Source organism: Electrophorus electricus, chromosome 2 (genome assembly GCF_041902795.1).
Source record: "Electrophorus electricus isolate QZ-2024a chromosome 2, ASM4190279v1, whole genome shotgun sequence".
Classification (NCBI taxonomy): Eukaryota; Metazoa; Chordata; class Actinopteri; order Gymnotiformes; family Gymnotidae; genus Electrophorus; species Electrophorus electricus.
Window position 1 is genome coordinate 37,113,328 of NC_137498.1, and position 23,407 is coordinate 37,136,734.

Consider the following 23,407-nt stretch of genomic DNA (forward strand, 5'->3'; position numbering starts at 1 on the left):
GGCAAGCCGGCAGCCACAGTGACATTTAGAATGCAGAACAGCGAGCACATTCCCACTGAGCGTGCGGGTGAAGTGGCGGAGTGGTCGTGGGTGCGGGGTCGATATCGGGATGCTGAAGACACCCCAGGTGAAAGAAATCGAAGCAAACATTCGGAACGGTTGGTATTTGCTAATGTATACAAATTCATGGCATGAAGCTTATGGAAGAACTGTGATTACAACTATCCCAGCCCTTAGCAGAGTCCATGGAGCACTGGGCTTTAGGGAGGGGTGGGAGTCTGGTGCTAATGAGCAGGGGAAAGCCAAGAAGCTGTTGGTGTTTTCTGGCTGCGCTCAATGGGACTCCGTAAAGAAGCCCAGCATCCTGCCACCTTCTGGCCGACCAGACTCAGTGACCGTAACAGAGCTAGCCTACTGACCAGTCACAAAGATGCCAATTTAGAAGTGTTTGCTGGAAAGTGTATGAAGTGCTGGTATTTGAAGTGACATTAACAATGTACTCATGCCTTATAAAAAAAGCACTTAGACTCATAGTGCCAGCTTTTATATGGAACCATGAGATTCCAATTAGCTGCAGTGGTAACTGCTGGTTTGTAAAAGCACGGAAATATTGAATTATAATTCATCAGGCAAGAATGGCATTTTACTGCTTTTCATGTGGGTGAGTGCTCAGTCAGATTGAGAACATGCAGTACTGGGGAGACCGCACATGTCGCATCAAGCCAGTGACAGCACAATCAGAAGAAGCAGAACCCAATGAAGATGCTAGCTGTGCAGGGCAGCACGGGAGCCAGCATCAAAGAAAAAGGGAATGCACAAGAGACCACATGACCATGGCTACCACCGACCGGAGGACTCGGAGCATGGATGGGGAGGGGGTCCCTTTCTGGCTCAGCCTGGCTAAGCATGTGGGCCCGCACATGGGCTTCCTGACTCCCACAGCCTGGGCACAGATGGCTCCGTTTCATACTGGCCTGCTCAGAAAGCATGCGAGCACAACACATAGACCACAAGCAGCCTCCATTATGCTCCATGCACATGGGTGAGGGAGGCTTAGACAAGGACTTCCAACCTTCTGACTGAAATGGTGAGTAACACACAATACAGTGCAAATATACTCCAGCTAGTCAGGCCTGAGTGATCTAACATGATCAAAAATAAATGTACAGCATTCATACATGCATTTCTCAACCTGTGTTCAGTGGTAGAACACAGGTTGGGAAACTCTTGTTTGAGTGTATCCTGAATGCATCAGTCCCCAAATGTAGGACACTTATAGCACACTGCACTAATATCTGCCCTCCGGGTGTCAAACATATACATGTAAGTTAGTGATGAAGGGCATGTATGCCCCATGCAGACATGTGCAGGCAGTGTGAATAAGTGCTGGGCTAACACCCACCCACCCCCACCCCCCACTGCCCCTCCCCAAGGGTTAAGCCTTCCATGCGACAGAGCTGACAAAGCATCTATTCACACCGCTCCCCTTTGACAGTTGTCATCACCGCAGGGTTCTTTGCTCACTCACACAGGACAAATGGCTCCGCACTGCTCCTCTCTGTAAAGCACCAAGGTGTCTGTCGGCACTGACAGGGACGCTGCCTAACCTCCCCCGTGTGTCTCTCTGACAGAGCCAGGAGAGAAAGGCCATGGTTTCAAAGGGTGGTCCCCAGTCTGAAAAATCCACTTAAGGGCTCACCTCTGCAGTAGGGCAGGGGGAAGTCCCATGCGGCGGTGCCTGAGGACGTGGCCAGGCAGGAAAGCACGGTGTGGCCCTCCAACACGTAGCCCTGGCTGCAGCTGTAGCGGATCTTGTCCCCAATGTTAAAGGTGGAGCCCTGTTGGAGGCCGTTGAGCAGCTGGCCAGGGTTGCCACAGGTGTAGCTGGGAAGGGCTGTCAGACAGAGACACACAAGAGAGTGGTGTTAGACACACACACCAATATCATGGAACTCTAAAAAAAGGACTAATACAAGGTAAAGTACATACTGTTGAACTGACATTTAACACTGTTTGTCTTAAATCTACTTAATTACAAACAAATAATAATAATAATAAATAAATAAATAAATAGACTAAATAAAAACACTAATTTAGCACAGTAATTTAACTCCAGAGTGAGATTTTAGAATTCTCGTGCTGTGTGTGTGCATGTATTTGTGTGTATGTGCATATATCCTGGAACAACAACAAAAAAAACCCTTGACGTTATAGTCACGACATGCAGCATAGCTTCCCTCCTGAGCTGACTCATTTAATTCAAATAACAAAATACACCAGGACGTTGTCTCCATTGCTATCAGCAATAACACTAAAAGACTTCACATAGTGTCTCATTCAAACCCCGAGAACCATATGAAAGAAGTGAGTGAGCAAACAGGTCAGCAATCAGGAATGTCTCATAAAAACAAACACCATTAAGTACAACAATTAGGAAGAACGACAGGATGCAAATAAAATAGGTGTTTTGAAGCAGCCACTATAGTGTCACTAAAGCAAAGGAAGTGTATTCCACATTGTTTTCTCTCTTGGCACCCACTTGAGCTCTGATTTCTGCACTCTTGGATTTCCTTCCTGTCAGGCACAAGCTGGAGAACCCCAATTACCGCTAGAAATGATATACTCTCTGAACACAGAGATAGACATCGTTGGCCTTCCCCATAGCATGCATGTCTTAGGCCCACATTCCTTGGATTAAGATTACAATCAAATCTATTCTCCACACCTGCACAGTGCAAAGTGTTACTGCATAAAACACATTAAAAACTTTGAGGCTCTTAGTCTGCAGCCTAGCCTGCTGCTACAGAGATGAGGGATGAATGATTGGTGATGGGAGATAAGTGATGATGTGTGATGAATGATGGGTCTATGAGTGATGAGTGATGAGTGGTGGGTGATGAGTCACGCACGATGAGTGACAGGTGATGAGTGATTGGTGGGTGATGAGTGATTGGTGATGAGAGATAAAGGGGTTCTAGATGAAATGCATGCAATATCCACTGGACCCTCATTACTATGGATTGTGTTTGTAAGTGTGGGTGTTTTGCGTGTGTGTTTTGAGTGTGTTTAGCATTTGTGATGGATGTGCATGATTGCAGGTACTAACTACTCAGGTTATAGGTATCAGACAATGACTTATATATAATTAGTCATTAAAACATTGGTTATATGAGCTGGTTATTACAACATAGCAGAAAATGGACACTGATCACGCTTGAGGCAAAGGCACATTTGATGCTGATAAGTTACTAGGTTTTTTTGCGGTGAATAGATTAATAATTGACTAAAAAACTGGTAAAACATTGATTTAAATATAGAATTATAAAAGATTCATGAGGACAGTTGCTTAAACATTAAAAAAAAAAAAAAAAACTGGGAAGGGGGCACAACCTTCCAACCTGCTTCTAAAAGCTCAAGTGTCTGTCCTTCCCCTTCATTCTTCTGGATCTCCTAATCGCAGTGTCCCACTCGCTCTTCTTTATGCATTCTACATAGAGGGAGCAGGTTACACACATCCATTCTTTTCCACTCCTTTCTCCCAGAGGCCTGGCAGCATTTGCCATTGCTCATCCATAACTCACAGAACTCTGCTTCTGACTCAGGCACCACTGTGCTTTCACTTCTTTAAAGGTTTTTTTTGTTTGCATTTTGTTTTGTTTTTTTCCAGGACCTCCTATTTCCTTCCTTGCTGAAACAGCAAGACCTGCTCTTAGTCCATTTCCTGGCACTTTTTACATTCTTTGTGTAAGTGAGGCTGCAGGCGAGTGCACGGTGCACTGTAACCCCCAACATGCTCATTCCCTTCTCCCTCTCCCTGCCTGTTTCTGGGAGGAAAGCTGTAGATTTTTAAATCCCCCTCCTTCTACCGTTCTTGAAATGAATGGGCCAGAGCTGTCATTTGTCAGTTGTCCTGATGGACACTGATTAACAGTACCAGAAGCCAACAATACGGAGTCAAAAACAAATGCTTAAAGCCCATTTACACCTGAAATAAAAAGTATGTCAAAGACAATTACAGTAATGTGTTATCATTATACTTTTCTCTTTCTTGTCCTGTTTATCTGATGTAAAATTAAGCCATCCCTGTGGGCTAGACAAATTGGGTAAATCCCCTTGCACAGAACAACAGTGTGTCAGCTCGACCTGCATTAATGTGCACTCCCTCTACCCAGACTGCGTTGTTACAAGTGACATTGTGAAATTGATCCAAACACACAACCACATTAGCTCAATAAGCAGTTTCTGCTTTGTCGAGCACCAATTCAATCAATGCCTCTTCTTGCTTGCACAACTAACGAACAACTGCAGGCAACACTCATCACCTGACGAAACAGCTGGCAAGACATGCAGTTGGCCTTGAGTCCTTCAGGGCTGGGGCCTAGGGACAGGAAGGAGCAGTGTGGGAATGCAGGAGCACCGCATGCTAAAGCCCCACCAGTGGTGATGGAAGCACCTGGTGCTGTGAAACCTAAGATAGAGGAGAGACTCCAACAGATTCTGGGAATGGCAACTTCCATCTCAGTCATCTCAGTTTATATATATATATATATATATATATATATATATATATATATATATATATATATATATATATATATATATATATATAGAGAGAGAGAGAGAGAGAGAGAGAGAGAGAGAGAGAGAGAGAGAGAGCGAGCGAGAGAGAGAGAGAGAGAGCGAGAGAGATCTACAGATCTATGTGGCTCTCTCTTCAATATGTCAATGATGTAAAAAAAAACAAAACACAAAAATAAAATCATAATTCATTACTCATATCCATACAACATCTGCATCTTGTGATGGGAGTTCAAATTGTTTGAAGTTTTCACTGTCAACTCTGAAAGTCAAAAATAACATATAACAGCATCACATCAATCTAGCAATACAACCTTTCTGTTTTCTTCTGTCCCAAAGAGAGGAGCGCTCTAAAAGAGAAACCCAGCTTTGTTCTGTCACCTTAACTGATATGATATCAGTGCTATCAGTGGAGAATTATATCAGACATTTTGAAGGACATTTCTCATTCTTTCGTCTAAGAAGATGAAATGCCCTTTTTTTGTCATTTCTTTCTGTCATCAGCTAGTTCAGTCTGAACCTTCCTCACCCTAAACAAGCTCCTCAACGAAGATTTACAAAACACCTCAGGAAGTCCCATTTGTTGGAAGCTTCCCTTTGTTGGGAGCTGCATGAGTTGGTGTAGCCTGACTCCCAGCTCCCAGTCCACATGGTTTTGTTTGAATTTTTTTTTCTTTTTCTTTTTTTTTTAATGTATCTTGATCCCGTCGCCGTCCCTTGGGCATACTCATTGACTTTCCCCAATGCTTGATGTCAACAGGAAAGCAGGATTAGTGTAGCCTGGAGGTCGGAACAACAAAGGCGTAATTAAAGAGCCTTCTGCTCCAGAGGCTCATAGTGACAGTGCGGTCCATCAGTAACATTACCAGACCATAATTGGCTAAACAGCTGCCCAGAGACTCTCGGCCGTGTTCCTCATCCATTAGTTATGATTTTTTTCCCCTCCCAAGTCTTCAAACTGAGCTGCAATATGCCACCTACTGTGTGGCTGCAGACTCAACTGATTACAAGCATGGCTGGCTCAGAATCACATTTTTTTATGAGCATAACCAAACCATTCATATGCGTACAGTCACGCACACATAGGCAAATTCACACCCAAGGGTGGCTTGCTATAGAATTTTACTCATAATTATTTATAATTAACTCTAAACCATTAGAGGTTTAGGTAAAGTCATCAGCTTCCTATATTGTATTAATTTCCCTTCCATGGGGGCAGTACACTGTGTCATGGTATGAGTTTATATTTTTACAACAATTAAAAAATGTATCCCTGCCCCCGTTTTCATGATTTTATACTGATGAATGTCAGAGCAGACGAATGGTCATATAGAACTCATGGAGGGCATTATGACATTTATCTCATCTGAAACCCTCCAACAATCTCATTTGTGAAGATGAGGTCCACCTGCTCTTCCTGCTACACATCATAAACACCATCTTTTGCCATCTTTTCCATTACTGACGCTGGACTGTGAACCATCCCAAAAAGTATGCTTTCCCACCTAGACTATATGTCAATTTTCAACAGCTGCCTGCTTATGAACAGCTGTTTATTAAATTCTCTGTTTACATTTGTGAATAACACTGCTGCACATCCAGCCAAGCACAGTGGCAGGCGAGAATCTCTGGCTACAAAAACAGGCCTTGGACCTCTGCAGATACAGAATTACCTGATTTAATCTCCGACATCGTGTGAAAGACCTAAACAAATAAACAGTGCAAGCTGATCTGCGCTCTGGTTCTGCTTGTCTGCTGCTCACCACGTTGCCAAGGAAACAAGAGTAGGCCCACGTGGGAATTGAGTCTTGGCGATGAAGAAGTGTGTGGAGGTGAAGGGGCTGCATTTGTGTGTGCACATGTGTGTGTGTGTGTGTGTGTGTGTGTGTGAGCGAGAGAGAGCGCGCGCCCATCTGTGTCCACCATTTCACACGTCAAATGAACCTACACATCAGGGGGTCGACAGCAGAGTTTCATAGTGCCACTCTGAGGTTGCTGTTCCATCACCCGCGTGTCTGAGTGTTTGTGAGCCTGAGTACTTGCAGGTCAGAGCTTTTGAGTGCTCATGTGAGTGTTTGTAGATCTGAGTGTACAAGTGCTCATGGGTCTGAGTGTTCATGCATCTGAGTGCTTGTAGGACCGAGCGTTCGAGTAACCAAGCGTCACAGCTCTCCACATCCCCCCTCCCCCGCTTACATCAAGTGTCTGAGCATTCACATGTCCAAGCATTTGCACATCTGAGCATTTGGGCATCCTAGTGCTCGCACATCGGAGCAATGGTAAGCATGCAGCTGACTCACAACGCTCACTCACAAACTGAGAAAAAAAGCACCTTTGCTTTCCAGCGGCAGCTTTTCTAACCAGGGCCCACACAACCCACCTCCTGCACCCTGCACTCCTCTGTCTTTTGCATGGGGTTTTGAAGAGCCTCTCTCACGTTAATACTCCGAAGTGTAACAGATCAAGATTTCTCTGCTATCAAAGAAGTGGTAACGCTGCACAATGAAACTGAAAATCAACCAAAAAAAAAAAAGCAAGAAAGTGTTTTGATACTGATCAAACAATCAGTTACCCAGTGCCCACATTTAAACATTAGATATATACTAATGTAAGCAGAACAAATCCAAGGGGACAACTCACTTAAACCACTGATTTACTCCTGCAGTCTCCTATAGGCAGGATTCATTATGCACTTACTGTAAGTAATCCTTCAGTACTGTATGGGCTTCATCATATTATTTCATGTTATTATATTTTGGTGGCAAAGTTCTACCGAATTACTTTCAGACTTACAATAGGAACTGAGAATAATTTCAGAAGTGATCTTAGATTTTTTTCTTTTCGTTATTATTTTAGTTTTTTGAATATAGAAAATCACTTTGATCCTGGTGTCATGGCTTTCAGAAATGCTGGCAATGTCATCAGTGAAACACTGTTCTGCCCATTTATTTGTATTTCTATGCATATATGCATGCATGTGTGTGTGTGTGTGTGTGTGTGTGTGTGTGTGTGTGTGTGTGTGTGTGTGTGTGTGTGTGTGTGTGTGTGTGTGGGTGTGTGTGTTTCCTCTGAGAAGTTACACAGTGAGCAGGAATGGCGAGGTGACCTATGCACCTGTGTTAATTCATTCCGTGCCTAACAGGGACTCAACACTCACAACTAGTGGCTCCTAAATTGCACAAAGCTGCTGCCATGCCTGAGATGAATCTTAAAACGAGGAGGCAAAAGTTACTGAATAGAGCCTCTGAAATAGCAAAATAAAAGGCTGCAGAGAGAGGCTTGGGGCCTTCTGGTCAAGATAAACAAGTTAATGAAATTCTTTTGAAGCAGAATGTGCAAGTATTAAAAAAACCCTCCTGTGATTGTGAATTTCACATCTACACTACACTACACTATCTACAGCACCCGCCCCAGCTCACCCATGCCCACAGGACATGGCTTTTTCAGCATAATATGGTAGCTGTGCCCCCCATGTCTCAGCCCTGCAGTCCTCTTCTTTTTCCCCCTCTCCTGCATTTCCTGCTTGGCAGCACATCAGCCCAAGGAGGCAAGCATAAACAACAGAAGCAGCAAGGTGGTTGTCTGCACTGTACCACTGCGTACGCCCCAGCCCGGCCCCCAAACCCACTCAGTCCCTGGGCATATTTCCTCTAGCTTTGATTCGAGGCCTCAGGGAAGGCGAAATCATAACAAAATCCTACATTCTGTAAAAAGAACGAAATAAGGACAACAAGCAGACAGAAAATACCAAGTCTAAGTGCTTTAGGTACTTATGCTGTGAAACATACAAGTGAGTAGGTGATCTGCAGCGTTCCATTGATGTGGTATGTCCACACATATCTTAGTTTAAAAGCCTGGCTCTCTCTCTCTCTCTCTCTCTCTCTCTCTCACACACACACACACACACATTCTCTCTCTCTCTCCCCCTGTCTCTTTCCCCATCTCCCTTTTTTTCTCACATGTACATACACACACATACACAGTGCTAGCAGATCAGAAATGCAGGCAGGTAAATATGTGGAATATGAAATACCTAATTGTGTGGCAGTAAACCTTGTAATATGGGCTTATGGTCATTTGAAAAACATCAATCAAAAAGCAACATCATACAGTATATCCACCACAGACAGTACACAGATGACAGTGTTGCACACACACACACACACACACACACACACACACACACACACACACACACACACACACACACACACACACACAAACACACACACAGAAAATATTACGTGTCAACTTAAACAAAAAATAATAATAAACATGTAGTGCTACCCTTTACCCTTGAAAAATGGTCACATTGTGAAACCATATTCAAATAGACTAAAAGCACAGAATTGATGTGACTTACAGGGCTGTGTCTGTGAGGAATGTAAAAGATAGAATAGATTTGCCGATAAGGATCTGTTCTAATCTTAAAGCACCCCACCTAAATCAACAGCCAAAAGACCCAACATGCATTTGTATTCAGGGTCTGGGACATATAGAGCCAAGAGGAGTGAAGATTATCAATGAGGCATCTGAAACAAGGACAAATGCTGACATGTGCCTATTGTTCTGTTCTCTCAGGAATAGAGCATTCATGAAGAGGCCACCTAAACTCTCCTGTCTCACAGGGCTCTTCAACAATCAAAAGTGGAATCCTGCCAATTATTATAGCATCAATACCTAGCAAAGCAAACATCCAACTTTATGCACAAGTGTGTACAGTGACAAGCTTCAAGCTTGATTGATTTAAGCTGTGATTTCAAACTGCCAAAGACCCAATCTATTGGCCCTCTGTTTTAACTTGGACTGGAGCAGGACTTTAATTGCCATCCTTCTCTTTCCTGTCCACATTACAGACTCTCATGCCCAGAGTATTGGGGAGAAAATGAGGGCTGATCGATCCTATTCTGTGATGAATGGCACTGCACTGTGATGCTAGAGATTTTTCTCAAGCCATCAGCACTAAGGTAAAGGTTTATTTCTATCAATTAGCCCACCGACTCACAAGCCCTGCATTATGTGTTTAGCAGCAGTGACATTGCAGTGATGCTCAGCCACTTCGGGGTGTAAAACTGGACTGTCTGTCCAACTTGGAGAGCAGTGCGGCGCTAAGCTGTGGGATGGCTGTCCACCCCAGGCACCAGTGGCCCAAGGCCAGGCCAGGCGACTCTGCTATGGGCAGGCCAAGCAGACAGTGTGTTTGGCTAATGTGACAAGCTTGTCATCTGAATCCAGTTAGCTTAAGTCCAAGTGATCACTGACCCCCCTGCTGTCCCGGAAGATGCGGCGATTAGCTGGGCCACCACGGCTAGTAATGTGGTTGATGAGGCATCAAAGGCCACCGCCATCCCCGCTGACAGCTCCTTACACAAGGATGATCAATAATTAGCACACTTCATTCACAATAGCTAACTAGCATAATTAATTTGAGTTTGTAGATATGTTTTATCTAATTTTTCAAGCCGCAATGGAGCTACTCACCTTGCTGATTCTCAAAGCAGGTTGGCCATTTTTGCCCCATGACCCTTCTCAGAGGGAAGTGCGCACTTGCTTTGACATGGTGTGTCTGTGGGCTGGTATTTCCTCTGTGGTGAACACCACAGCTTGGTGCAGGTCAGGGCAAAGGAACTGAGCAGTGTAGAGGGCCCCACCCTGCTGCAGCAAAGCTCAGAAACAGCCAGAGGAAGACTGGAGCTCTGATCCCACCACTCCTCTCACTCTTCTCATTCAGCCACAGCTTTGCATACGTCACAGCATTCCCCAACCCCCCTCTCCCTCCTACAGGATTATTAGGTCTTTATGGACACACTCTGCTTCTGCATGAAAAAGCACTGATTCAACCTCACCCAAAATCCATTTTGGAGCTGCACACATAGAAAACGTTTTTAGCATGCACTGCCAAACACCAGACAGTGTTATGCCTGAGAGAGAAGCGAGACCCGCATGGGGAAAGGGGCTTCAGCTTAGATGTGTCTCTCCTTCCAGGTTTCCACAGCTGGAAGTGCGTGACTTCTGACAGCCATCCTGAGCCTCTCTGCACTGGGGAGACAGTGAGCAGTTCAGCCCATCTCACCCTGCACCACCGTGCAGAGTGGGCGTGTATGTGGTGCTGCAGTCATCTCGTCCAGCGGCGAGGAAGGACAACCAGCAACAGGGTGGGAATAACTAAGCAGCCAAACGACAGCACAAATGCTGACATGTGATTCCCAACGGTTCAATCATCTGCATCTACTGAGAGAATTGTAAATTCAACAGTTATGAAGGAACTTGTGTAAGGAATGAGAGCACATCTTACTGCAAGTGGAAGAATAGAAGTGCAGTAAGTAAGAACAAAAGCCATGTAACACCAAATAACCTCTTACACCATTTCCATTCACAGACATATTGTTTAGTCCTACCTGTGACACCACGTAAGGGAAACGAGAAACAATGGCATTTGCAGTCAGACAGTGTCGAGAGCGAGATGGCTGCTGCAAACAGGTGGAGGTCTCTCGCGCTGGGTGCATGTGAGCCTGGACTGCACCACAAGAATGACAGCAATCTATTACTGAGGCTAATGACCATGCTGGGGAAATCGGCTCTTTGCACAATCCGTCCATCCTGCCGCCTACACAAGCAGCACTCAGACAGGTCTATCTGTGCAGACACTAAGGGTATGCACCCACCCACCCCCTGCCATCACTTTATACACACAGGACATCCACCACTCTACTTATCCAATAATAAAGCCCAAACAAAATGCCGTCCACACAGCCTTACTGAAGACAGCCATGGCAACATAAGGAGTCTGGGGGCAGGCAGTATTTAGCAGCATCTGCATTATCTATTTTCTAAAAATAGGTATTTCTATATTCTGATAGAAAATTCAAGGGGCCACAAGATAATTTATATAGCATTTAGAATGGTATTGTAACTGTGTGAATGAACTGTGGAGTCCTGCATGGCAGAGACAGTGCCTGTATTCCCCAGGGGAGCTCTGTGGCAACCTTGCTGCTGCAAACAGCTGCTGGATCACTGCAGCAGAAGCTAGCGAAGAGCACCATGAACACTACTGACAGAGAGAGGAGCTATTCCTGGATGGCCCTCATCTACACCAGCAACTGCTCTACATAGTTTGATGTCTGTTGCAAACAATAATAATGAAGTTGGGGTGCATTTTTTTAAGCATTTCTTAATGCAATTACATACTTAAAAAGAAAAATATGAAAACTTCAGCGAATGTGTTATCTAATCTATTTATTATTATTAATTCTCTAAAAGGCACTTAAGAACTACTAGTCAGCAACTACATAAGATAATTAATCAAAGGTAGATTACAAGAACCTCCTTTCATAAGAATTTTCTTTGATTTAAAGCCTAATTAAGTTTGACTATATTTCACACTCACTGCACAGAAGTGGCAGCATTTGGCTTGAAAGAAAACAATGTGATTACTTAGGTTTTAACAAAGATTCATTTCTGGAGCAACTGAAGTACAGCACAAAAAGTCAAGATAACCTAAATGTTGTCTAACATAAAACTAAACCACAATTTGACACCATTAATACAGTCATCACACTACTTAAATGCATGTGTTATCAGGATGCCATGATGCTCATGATGCAATGACAACACAGCGTCCAGTATCATGTCATGTAAGAGAAAGCACTCTATTCAAAATATATTTTGACGCATGTGCTATCATGTCAAAACATTCACCACTGCACACCGAATTTCGATACATCGCTGCATAAAGATTCTTCTTGTGCAATTAAGCAAAACACCACAACACATTTCCATAATTGCAATATCTCAGAGATCTCCCCCTGGGCTATATTCAGCAGTGTGAGTCACTCCCTCACTCTCACTACCCGCATTCTGACAAGGCTAGGCCTCGGCTATTTAAGATGAACAGAAAATATCTTAATAAACAAGAACCAACAAATACATAAACAAATGCAGCATGTGATCAGAAGAATTATACAACAACATGTGACACATTGTGAAAGCTACTGTCCCATATAGAGCTGGAGCAGCAGGTGGAGAAAATGACAGCACAGGAAAGACCAGTGAGTCAGCAGTGTGTTTCTTTTCTGTGCTGTGGGTTTGAGATGCAGTTTTACTGGATGGTTGAGACAGGGGGTGTTGAGAGCACAGTCTGGCAGGAGGAGCTCTCTCCACACTGTACATGACTGCCCAGGCACGGTGACACATACATAGACACATAACAATTCTGCTGTTCCACACACCCCTTTTGCTTTCACATCGTGGGCCTCTCTCTTTCTCTTTCTCTCTATCTTTCACTTCCCATGACCTTTATCCCTTCACACACTGCCCTGACACACGCCGACAATCACACTGACTGTGCTACCTCACACCCACGCACCTGTTGGAGAAAATGGGCAGACCTGAGCCACCCCCCCCCCTGCCATCTCTTTGCAATGCCATCTTTCCGGTTTGTCACGCATCCTGAAGCATAGCGATCTCTGCCCAGGGCCACAGCCGCAGGAATTGGATTTATTAGGAGAAGGTGTGGGCTGGTGAGACACTGCTGCTCCTTCCCATTTCTGCACCTCCTCACCTCCCCACCTCTAACAACAGAATATCTCCCCACCTCCTCCCCTCCCCACCTCCTCACGTCATCAATAGAATATCTCCCCACCTCCCCACCACCCCACATACTCACCTTCCCATCTCCTCACCTCCTCCACCTCACCATTTTAGTGAATAGTGTCAGAATATCTATACATAAAATTATCTTATTTATAATGAACAAAGTTTGTGCTATATTATATACTGTTTACACCAAAATGTACATGCGTTTTCAGTACCACATTCTAAACACTGCATTCACAAACCAGAATGAAAAACTCAGTCCACTGATAGAGAGAGGAACTATGAAAAGCTTTGCCAAACCATTGCTCTCATTAAAGCAGCCACGCTTCAATGCTTGACCATTTGAAGGTCTTTCTGAAAAGAGGTATAAAACATCACGTAGAATGATTATTTATTAGCTGAGCTGAGAACAGTGGGAGAAAATCCAAAAAAACTAAAACAAAGCAGTTCAGAAGTAAATAACTGTCAGAAATCTTTAGCCAGGAAGCATTAGAATTCTGTTAATTGCAGCTCCAGTCTGGTTGAGTTATGAGTGTTTGAGGAGGTGATTAAATAAATAAATAAACCCACAGGATAAAAATGGCCCTCCAAAAAGGCAGGCACACATGTTTATATTAAAAGACCATTTGTGAGTCACTGATAATGAATTAGTTATTGATACAGCAACAGTGTACAGGGGCATTGTGATGTTTACCACTTAACTCTGAGCACTGTCCATCATACATGAAGAGGAATGATTCAGGAGAACAGAGCAGACAATTAACTGTAATATCACAAAACAAAAAACATTAAAAAATATTTGATTTTGATCCTGTACCTATGCTGCATGACAATGAACATTAGAAACAAATACAGTGACGTTAAATGTCTTTTCAGGGCACATTTAATATGTCTGATATTCCCAACTATATTTATATACTGAGTGATGTCAGAGGCTTTAGGATTGACTGTCAAATTTTGTTCCAGAAGAAAGACCATCTGGGTCATTTTCTCATGGTGTTATAAAAAACACTGAAGAGCTGTTGCCATCTATGACCCTTTTGGCCATGTCACACTTACTGTCAGAAACATGTCTCAATGTTTCTATCAGCTAGTTGTACAACTATATTGCTGTTGTAGTACAAAATATATGAATGAGAGTCCCAATATTTGAGGAAAACTCATTATGTGTTCAGAAGGAACTAATTAATTAATGAACACGTAAACACATGAACACACACTTTTGGATGAAGTGAATGAATCTGCATCTCATGGAACACTGCGGACACATGGACCTTTTCTTAATGGACTAAAAAGTCTAAAACCCTGCATTTCAAGATGTCACAGGAAAGCACTGAAGCATAGGCAATTTTACGACCAATTCAATTACTTTGTTTACGTGAGAATTACTGTTGCATTCAATGTGTTTAATCAAAGTCAAATTGAATTGCATAAAACATTTCATGCACAAAGATAGTTTAAAGAGCTTTCCATAACAAAAAAAAAGAGGAAAAGGTATAAAAAAAATCAGATAAAATATATGTATTAAAGAAAAGAAACGAGTAAAAACACTCCAAAAACAAAGGAGGTGAATTACAAGAGAGGATTTAGCTCCAGACAAAATCTCCAATCCCGACATTCAATGAAGCTACAGCTACAAAGCACTATGTAAGTCCCAGTTAAGCGCATGCTGGGGAGCGACACTCGTCCAGGCTGCCATGACCACTCACTTTGCTCACTGGAGTAGAATTAGCCTTTTTCATCATCAAGGTACTCTTAGAAAGACTTCAGGAGAGAGACTAAGTTGTCACTAACCTTAGGTAAGACCCCCAGCAAAGCTTTTTGCTTTGTAGCCTGTGAAAGCAATCTCTCACCATCTGCTCTATTCCATAGAGGGGGGCTGGAATTCCATCGTAGAGTACCATGTGAGCCACTTTCTCTTTTCATCTTATAGTGATAGAGAGGCTTAGTATGCACAACATTCCATGCTGTGTTAATACTGAGAGACACGTTGTTAGCCTTTGATTCCGTTATGTTCCAGTTAGTGAAAGGGAGAGAAAGTGGATGAAAGCACATAAGTCTACACACCTTTCAGTGAGCACCCAGCCCCTTCACTGAGAAAGAGGGATAGCCAAGCAGATAGAGTTGTTTGCACAGCAATAAAAACAAATGCTGAACTTTATTTGATATAGGATGAAATGCTTGCGACACAGACAGAGTCACTCTGAGAGAAGCTGGATTGGCTTTTTGAAATTACTGCACACTCTCACAGCCCAGTGGAGCAGTGAACTTGGGTGCATTGAAAATACAGTCAAGTATTTAGACTGGAACGGAACCTCATTTGGGTATATTCCGAATTGAGAGGGCAGACTTTTTAAATGTTATTTCTTCCACAGTCACTTTTTCATTAGGAGCCTTAGCAGGAGACTGCCTGCCCCGTTATGTGTCTCCATGGGTCTTACTCTCATGCAGGGTCCAATCCCCAGCCTGTACAGGCCTCACTGCTGCCTCACTTGATTAGCCCCGCATAGTCTGCACATGTGTAACGTTGAGCGTTAAGGAGGCGGACGCATGTGCGGAGAGGAGTGAGATTTATTATGGGCAAATCCAAAATCAGAGTCGTTTAGGCAGTCCAGGGTCATAGAGCTGACACGAAGAGCACGGGGATACATGAGTAAACAAAATAAAACACACACACGAAAGCAAACAGGGAAACAGACTATAACTAAGGCTAGGACACACAAAGGCTAAGATAAACACAAAGGCACAGAGTACAAAGAAACAACCGTAACGAAACACACTCAAACAATAATTCAAACAAATGAACAGCCACAACCAAGGCACACAACAGGGTTTAAATACATGAACTAGAAACGAGGGACAGGTGTACGCAATCAAACAATGTGAGGACAAAACAAAACTATGGAACGGAACTAAACTGAAGACAGGGAAAACACAGAACTCAAAAGATGGAAGGGACTGATCGTGACAACATGAGAGCAGACCCAGTTGTAGCCTCAGGCCCAACCTACAGCTGTGACCTTGCTGGAAGATGTGGGTCAGTCAGCCAATGCAGCCCTGACACACCCGATGAAAAAACAGGCTGCAGCTGGAGTGACAGGACAGTCTCAGGTCCAACTCATGCAAGATCCATATGAAGACCATTAGGCTTCAGTAAACAGTCTAGTTAATTCCTCCTTGAGAGTGTCCACTCCAATTTCCCACCAGGCTCATCAACAACATGTCACTTAATGCTGCCTGCAGATTGCAATAATTTGTTTCTCTGTTCTCTCAATTTTTTAATAAAATGATTCAAACATTAAGAACATTATTTCATGTTTCCTATTCACTGATGTTATCAAATATGTTTCAGAGGAGAAGGGAAACAATAAAATATTCATGTGGATGGCAGTTAAGTTACTAATGTCAACTGAATATGTGTTACACAAAGCAGTACTTGCTCTCCAAAAGCAATAATGCAGGATGTCTGTGCTCCTATCAAGCATGGTGCATCTGGAGTCCTAATCATATGCTGTCCCTAATCTAACAGCATTAGCTTTTCTTCATTAGGTTTAATAAAAGTAGTGAAATCACTGCAAAAAATCACAGACTTTTTGTAACTCCTCAGAATATGCCTGAATTGCCTAGCTTGCTGTTTAGCAATCATGATTAGGGATTCTGAAAGATCTATATGTACAAACACACCTGCAGTGCTACATGGAAGCTGAGTAGTTGTCCCAATCTGAAAATTGAAAGACTGAGAGGCTGGGAAGAGATCCAATGGTCTCCTGATTTCCCTTTATGACTTTATTTGATATTTAAGGCAAGTTGATTTTTTTTTTTTTCAATTATAACCTCTGTTGATTCTCCAGTAGCTTCAGATCATCAAAAGCATGTCTGTCCCAGGAAATGACTCTTTTAAGATGGATTTTAAATGGTGAAGTAATTTCAGAATTGTGATACCAGTGAGATGAAAATCTCTCATTTGAAAATTGAAAATAGTAACACAATTAGTGATGTTTATCAATGACATTTTGTCACACACAAACTGATTAATAATTAAACTGCCCCCTCTATTTGCATAACAATACACCAACTTGTGTTATCATTAAGACTTTGCTGATATGATAATGACACAACAGAACATTAATACATTATCTTAGATAAGGATTCAGACCTAAAAACTACTGACAACAGACATGCTGCAGCTGATAAGCTTTAATCAGAGAATCCTGTCCTACAATCACTCAATCAGTTTCACCAGGGTCAAATACAGAGTCTGTGCAGTTATGCTGTATATTTTAATTTCACTGTGTAACAACAAAATTGACTGAATATGCTATGGCATATTTTTGTCTTTGTCCATCATTATTTGATGCAGTTTACACATTTTATTTGTCACAGGCTTCACTAAGTCTCCTTGGCCTGCAGCCACCTTTGATACACCTCCAGCGCCTTTTCTGCTACATTATTTTATGTTTCGACAGAGACATAAAAGGGTGGTCAGAGAGACATCTGCTTATATTACCTGACATTGTAATTTATTTTCTTTAGGCAAAGTGCATGAAATGGTGAGATTTAAGAACAAGAATGCGGAGAAAGCTGACATTCAGTCCATGTACCGAGCATTCCCTCTGTCCTTATGCAGTTTGTTTGAGTGAAGGTTATTTTGTGCAGTAGTCAGAGCAACAGAGAGTGTTGTTGGCACTAACCATCAGTATACTTACAAGAGCCTCTTAATGAAACGGATGCCATTACACACATCTAGATCAGATGCTGAGCTGCAGTTTCCAAATGACCTATTCCATATGGCCTCATATTTAGCTTCGTTCTCATAAAAGCTAACACACAAGCCATTAAAACAATATACTCCATAATCATGTAATCCATTTTTGGTTTAGTTAATAAAACTAGACTACTATAATTATTGTGGAAGGATGATTTCGGCATAACTGCTGAATAAGTGAAGAGGGTTAAATGCTGACGGGCAAGGCTGAAGGAGATGGGTGTGACACAGGCACATGATTGAACATGCAGCCCCATTCTGTGACATTCTGTGACACTGTACCCAAACCTCCTGTGGGCCCCCACTTAATGCTTAATCACTTAGAGCATTGACGGTTGCCATGGAAACTAGATGTACATTTGCAAAACAGCACCATTTGCTAAATGCTGTACAGTCACAAGTCTTTTTTGTTTTCAATAGAAAAGTGCTAAAATTGTAGACTTGGTATATGGCCTGATGTTAAGCCAACCATACATTAAACTGTCATGCAAAATTTCTCAAAGAAGCAGTCATATACAGTATATGCTCGCTAAGCAAATGCACCAACAGAGAGGACATAAACTATATGGGTAACATATTTCTACAGTACTATTCTACATGTCTATTCTGTTCTAAACTGTTGTGAAAAATATGACCCCCTGACCTAAAACCAAGGATGAACCATCTGCTGAAACGATGTGACACAGCGTTCATGTGCCATATAGGGTGGCCAGAACAAACCCGAATAAGGGTATCAGAGAAGTTAAGAACAGCTATAGAGGGCAGACTGAGGACTACTTCAAACACAACATAAATCACTTAAGCATTGTGCCAAGACCGTCAGGGACCCAAAAATAGTGTCTCTCTTCTGGATAAATCAAATAACTTCTTAACTCATTTTAAATCTGCCTTCATGGCAAGTAAACAACGAAGCCCTTGCAATACATTTTATGCCTTAAACTGTTTCTTGTGTTTCTCATTTTTTAATTGTGCAGAGCACAATTTAATTAGGCAGAGCACAGTCTTTGAATACTCAAACAATCATACCAGAGGTGTTTAAGCCCAGTGAGAAACAACAGAGAAGCATTTTTCAGTACTAAATCATTTGACAGTATTGTGCTTTTAATTATAAATGATGTAAAATAATTTTAATAATGTATGGGTAAAACAGAAAGCAAACCTATACTTTAAGTCAGTAACAAGTGACCAAAAAATGTGAACAGCTACTGCCCAGTTCCACTTACCCTAAAGGTCAGCTAAGGACTAAGAATACTTTCCATATCACCATAACCCATCTAGAGCACCAGGATGCATACGTAAGAAAGATGTCTTTCAATTTTTGAATTCAGTTTTCAGGATTCTGTCATCAACTACCACTAGTTCTGTTCCAGAGCTCAGGACTCAACATGCCACCATCTAACTCATAGCTCTAATGTGAGAGTTTCCCATTTGCTTCAACTTCAACAAAAATGCAATTAAAATAGGGCTCTAGAAGCATTCATTCAGGAGCATATTTTGACCCTGGTAATCTACCACTCCGACTAACATTATCCTGTCACGGAACGCTCGCCTCCCGCGAGGCACGTGGTTTGGCCAGCCACGTGCAGTAGGAGGACTTTCGTTTGTGGCCACGCCTGCACACACCTGTACTTCATTTTGTCTGTGTGCATTTAAACTCAGGTCAGGGTGCGTGGGGTTGTTGGTTATTGTCGGTGTAATGTCTGAATGTAACGTGTTTATGTTAGATGTATTCCTGTATATCGTGTTTGTTTAACGTCAATCGTTTCATGTTCATGTGTATCGTTTGTAATACGTGAATGCCGCTGTCGTTTATGTTAATAAATGTTCTTACCAGTCGGTGGAGTCTGTGCATCCTGCCCCTTGCACTCGGGCCACCACATGTTACATATCCATTACATAAGCAAGCATTATAATTCAGCTAACTGATGCATGATTAAAATGGCCCTGTGTTATGGAAAATACAAACACTATTATTTTTGAGAATTACCTGGAGGTATATATCACAAGTTAACCTACAGCTAGAATACATGGATTTAGCCTTGCTTTCTATAAAATGGCATAATATTCCTAACAAAAACAGGTTGCCAGTTTCACCAAAGAGCTTCCATTTACAAAGTTCTCACCAAGGGTTTGACTAATGAATAAGGGTGAAGACAGCAGAAGGAGCAAATACTAGACACAATTTAAAGCGAGCAAATGTGTGAGCTGCTAAATCCCTCTCTAGTCTCAGTCACGGTGACATGCACATATTTAAAGAGTGTGATTTTATTTACATTAATCTGTTAACTCAAAAGAAACTTCAGAATTTTGTTTGTCAACAGCGATAGCAGAGTTTACAGCACTACAGTGTGCTGGGTGAATGTCTCTTAACTAGAACGTTAATATCACTTAACTGTTAATGAGTTCCTTAACATTATTAGGAACATGATGTGAATCATTCTTGGGGGCATTGAGCAATTTGATCCAAAAAAGCAGTTCAGAACTGGGCTAGCAATCTATGGCCAGTAAAAAGGTTCACCAGCCAAACTCACTGGCTGGCACCAAGACATCTTTGTGGTGGTTAGTGAGAACAGAGGAACACAACATACATTACAATATGATCACAAAAATCATTTTAGGATGAACGCAATTACTTCTTAATAAAGTTTAAAGTTTTCCAATTAATATTTGATTATCCTGTTGACAAATTATTAATATGATCCTGATGGCCAGTTGATCTTTACAACACCCCCCAAAGCCCCCCCTTCAGGTATATGTTAAAAGTAACAGTCCTGATGAGAAATGCAGACCTCTATACATCCATTAACATAAAATGCAGCAAACTTATTTCCAAATTTATAAAACATATCATCAGATTTAACATGACATTAACAGCAAATAGCAGCGGAGTGACACATTTTCTCATTCATAAATGTAGATTATATGCATAATATATATTATATATTACAATTTACATTATATATGGTGCTTGGCTTCATTTGCATATGACATTGGCGATTCATAATATATTTCTCTCTGCATAATAGAATACACTCTGCAAAAATCACTCTGCGATTCACCACTCTTTAAAAAAAATACCACCTGATCCTGGACCAGTGTAAATATCCCGGTAAGAAGCCGATGTGGATCAGATGATGTTTTGTCTAACAATGTTTGGTCACACATGCAAGCCATCAACTTTTTTCTACCCACACCCTTTCAGCTAATTGACCATTTTATTTAAATGGCACATTTTTGCTCTGTTTGGACTGAGCACAATGGCAAACTTCGCTACTGCAGTAGCAGGAGTAAATTAAGAGGAAGGTGACTTGTCATAGGAGGATCTTGGAATGCCACAAACTTTTCCCATTAGAAATGCAAATTTTGATGTTACAGAGCAAGAGACTATAAACAGACATAGTCTGAGGAGAGATATATCTTTGCTGCTCTGCCATGATTTAGAAAAACTGTCATCAGCTCAGCACAACCATCCAGTTCCGAACTTGGTGAAAGTTACATACGCATTGCATCTTTTATGTAACTGGCAGTTTTCATTATACCAGGGTTTCACGATTGGGGATAGTCAGTCATCTGTCACTTGGAATGTGTTATGATGTTTGGCCTCATTTACATGTCAATTTGATTGGCTTTTACCTTGGGCACAGGTGAATTTACCACAGCGGTAAGCTGACACTGGTGTGCTAATTATCACAAAGGTGACTTTATGACAAAAAAGGTGTATTTAAAACATAGCCTGCATAGTCTGAAGACTCTGGGCTATGTGCAGCAGCTCATGTAAAGTTATGCAATAATTTAACTTTGGGGACAAAGACTAACTGTGGAACTCATATGTCTCAAACCATTCTCATGTTTCATGTGATGAGTGTTCACTGTTTTGTCTTGTCATTCTCATCTTTTCCGTGATGAATGTTCACTGTTCTGTCTCAGATCATTCTCATCTTTTCAGTAAAGAATGTTCACTTTCAATGTTCCATTCACTGTTCTCTAATATGAGTTTTTGCATGCTGTCACATCCCCATCTTCCCATGGAGTCTGCTGCACATTGGATATGCATGACACACGACTCTATGGTCCATGGAAATTCCTCACATTGTTCACTAGTGCCAAAATTTTGACTAGTGAGTAACATATATCAGGCTGAATGTATTTAGCTCAGCCCACTGTCTATCACAAACTGCTGCACGCTCACCAAACTGACGCAACCTGTCACACAGACAAGCTTCAGCTCTTACACCAGCTGTTTGACAGGACTTCCCTAGGGAAACACAGCACCAGCACAGAGCCAGTGACAACGGCCTTGTCTTTTCAACAGACAGCCATGACTGTTAACTTCAGTTGTCAGCCATACTTGTCAGCCATACTGTGCACATATTATGAGATGAACATAGTTCTATCTGCTTTATTCCAAGATTTATTTGCTTTATTCCAAGATTTAGTCATTCGGCAGATGAAGAAAATTTGCCAAGAATAAGCGTATTTGCCAGTAGTTATCTTTCATTTTAGTCACTTAGAACAACTATATGAATAATAACAAAAAGAAGAAAGATAAACAGAAGGACAAGAGCATGCCATGATGCAAGTCAACAACTGTGAAATGAAAGAGAAGGAAGAGAGGATGGAACTGATGACTAACAAAGATATTTAAAAAAACAAGGTATATTTGGTTGTGTGTGTGGGTGTGTGGGTGTGTGCCTGCACATGCATGTACTTGTGCGCATGTGCATAAGTGCCTTCCATCCTACTCTCTGTCTCAGCAGATAGACTGGACGAGTGCTACAGAACAGTGAGCCAGGCCTGATTTCATGTCCGCCTAGTTTCAGACGCTGAGCAGAGGAGACTGCAGGCTCTTTATCTCTTTCCATGCATGGCCTTCTGATGGTTGAGCACCAACCTCTAGCCCCCAACGGGGCACTACACATACCAAGCCTGCCTAAGAACATAGCATTGTTTCCTATGGAGGGAAAGACTACAGAGGGGGTAGTGGAAGAGAGTTTGTGTCTAACAAAAGAGTCTATGGCCTTTGGGAAATGACATCTGCTCACAGATTTGTAGGGTCTCTGAGGACTAGCCAGGCATGACAAGCAACAGACTGTGGTTCATAGTCCTGGGTGCACGTGTGTACATGTCTTTGTGATTGGGAGTATGTTCATATTCATTTGTTTGAATGGATAAATGCAAATTAGTACAATTTCTATAATGCATTAATTGCATTCATTAGACAATGATCGATATTTCTTTGTAACTGTGGTTTGTATTTAGGGAGTAACTGAGTTATCACTGTAATAGAGGAGAGGTGAATGGGGCTTGGACCTGCTTCCCCATCGTCGCATTGCCTGCTCCTTCACATACTCCAGTGTTCCACCCCCGTAGCCTTGCTGCACCCCACCACACCCATCTTCATCACATAAACCACTCTGCCTACAGAAATCCACTTAACACCCACCTCCCAGCTGTGGGTGGGGCAAGCGC

The 23,407-nt window shown here is 42.2% G+C and overlaps 1 protein-coding gene across 3 annotated transcripts in view; it reads right to left on the bottom strand.

Annotated features, from left to right (window-relative positions):
* Positions 1-23,407, bottom strand: part of csmd2 (CUB and Sushi multiple domains 2) — a 194,523-nt gene that overhangs the window by 136,108 nt on the left and 35,008 nt on the right. For all 3 annotated transcript variants that reach the window (XM_081701997.1, XM_081701988.1, XM_081701977.1), the window contains exon 4: positions 1,700-1,894. In XM_081701997.1, coding sequence (XP_081558123.1) covers positions 1,700-1,894 — 195 coding nt within the window. The remainder of the gene's footprint in view (positions 1-1,699; positions 1,895-23,407) is intronic.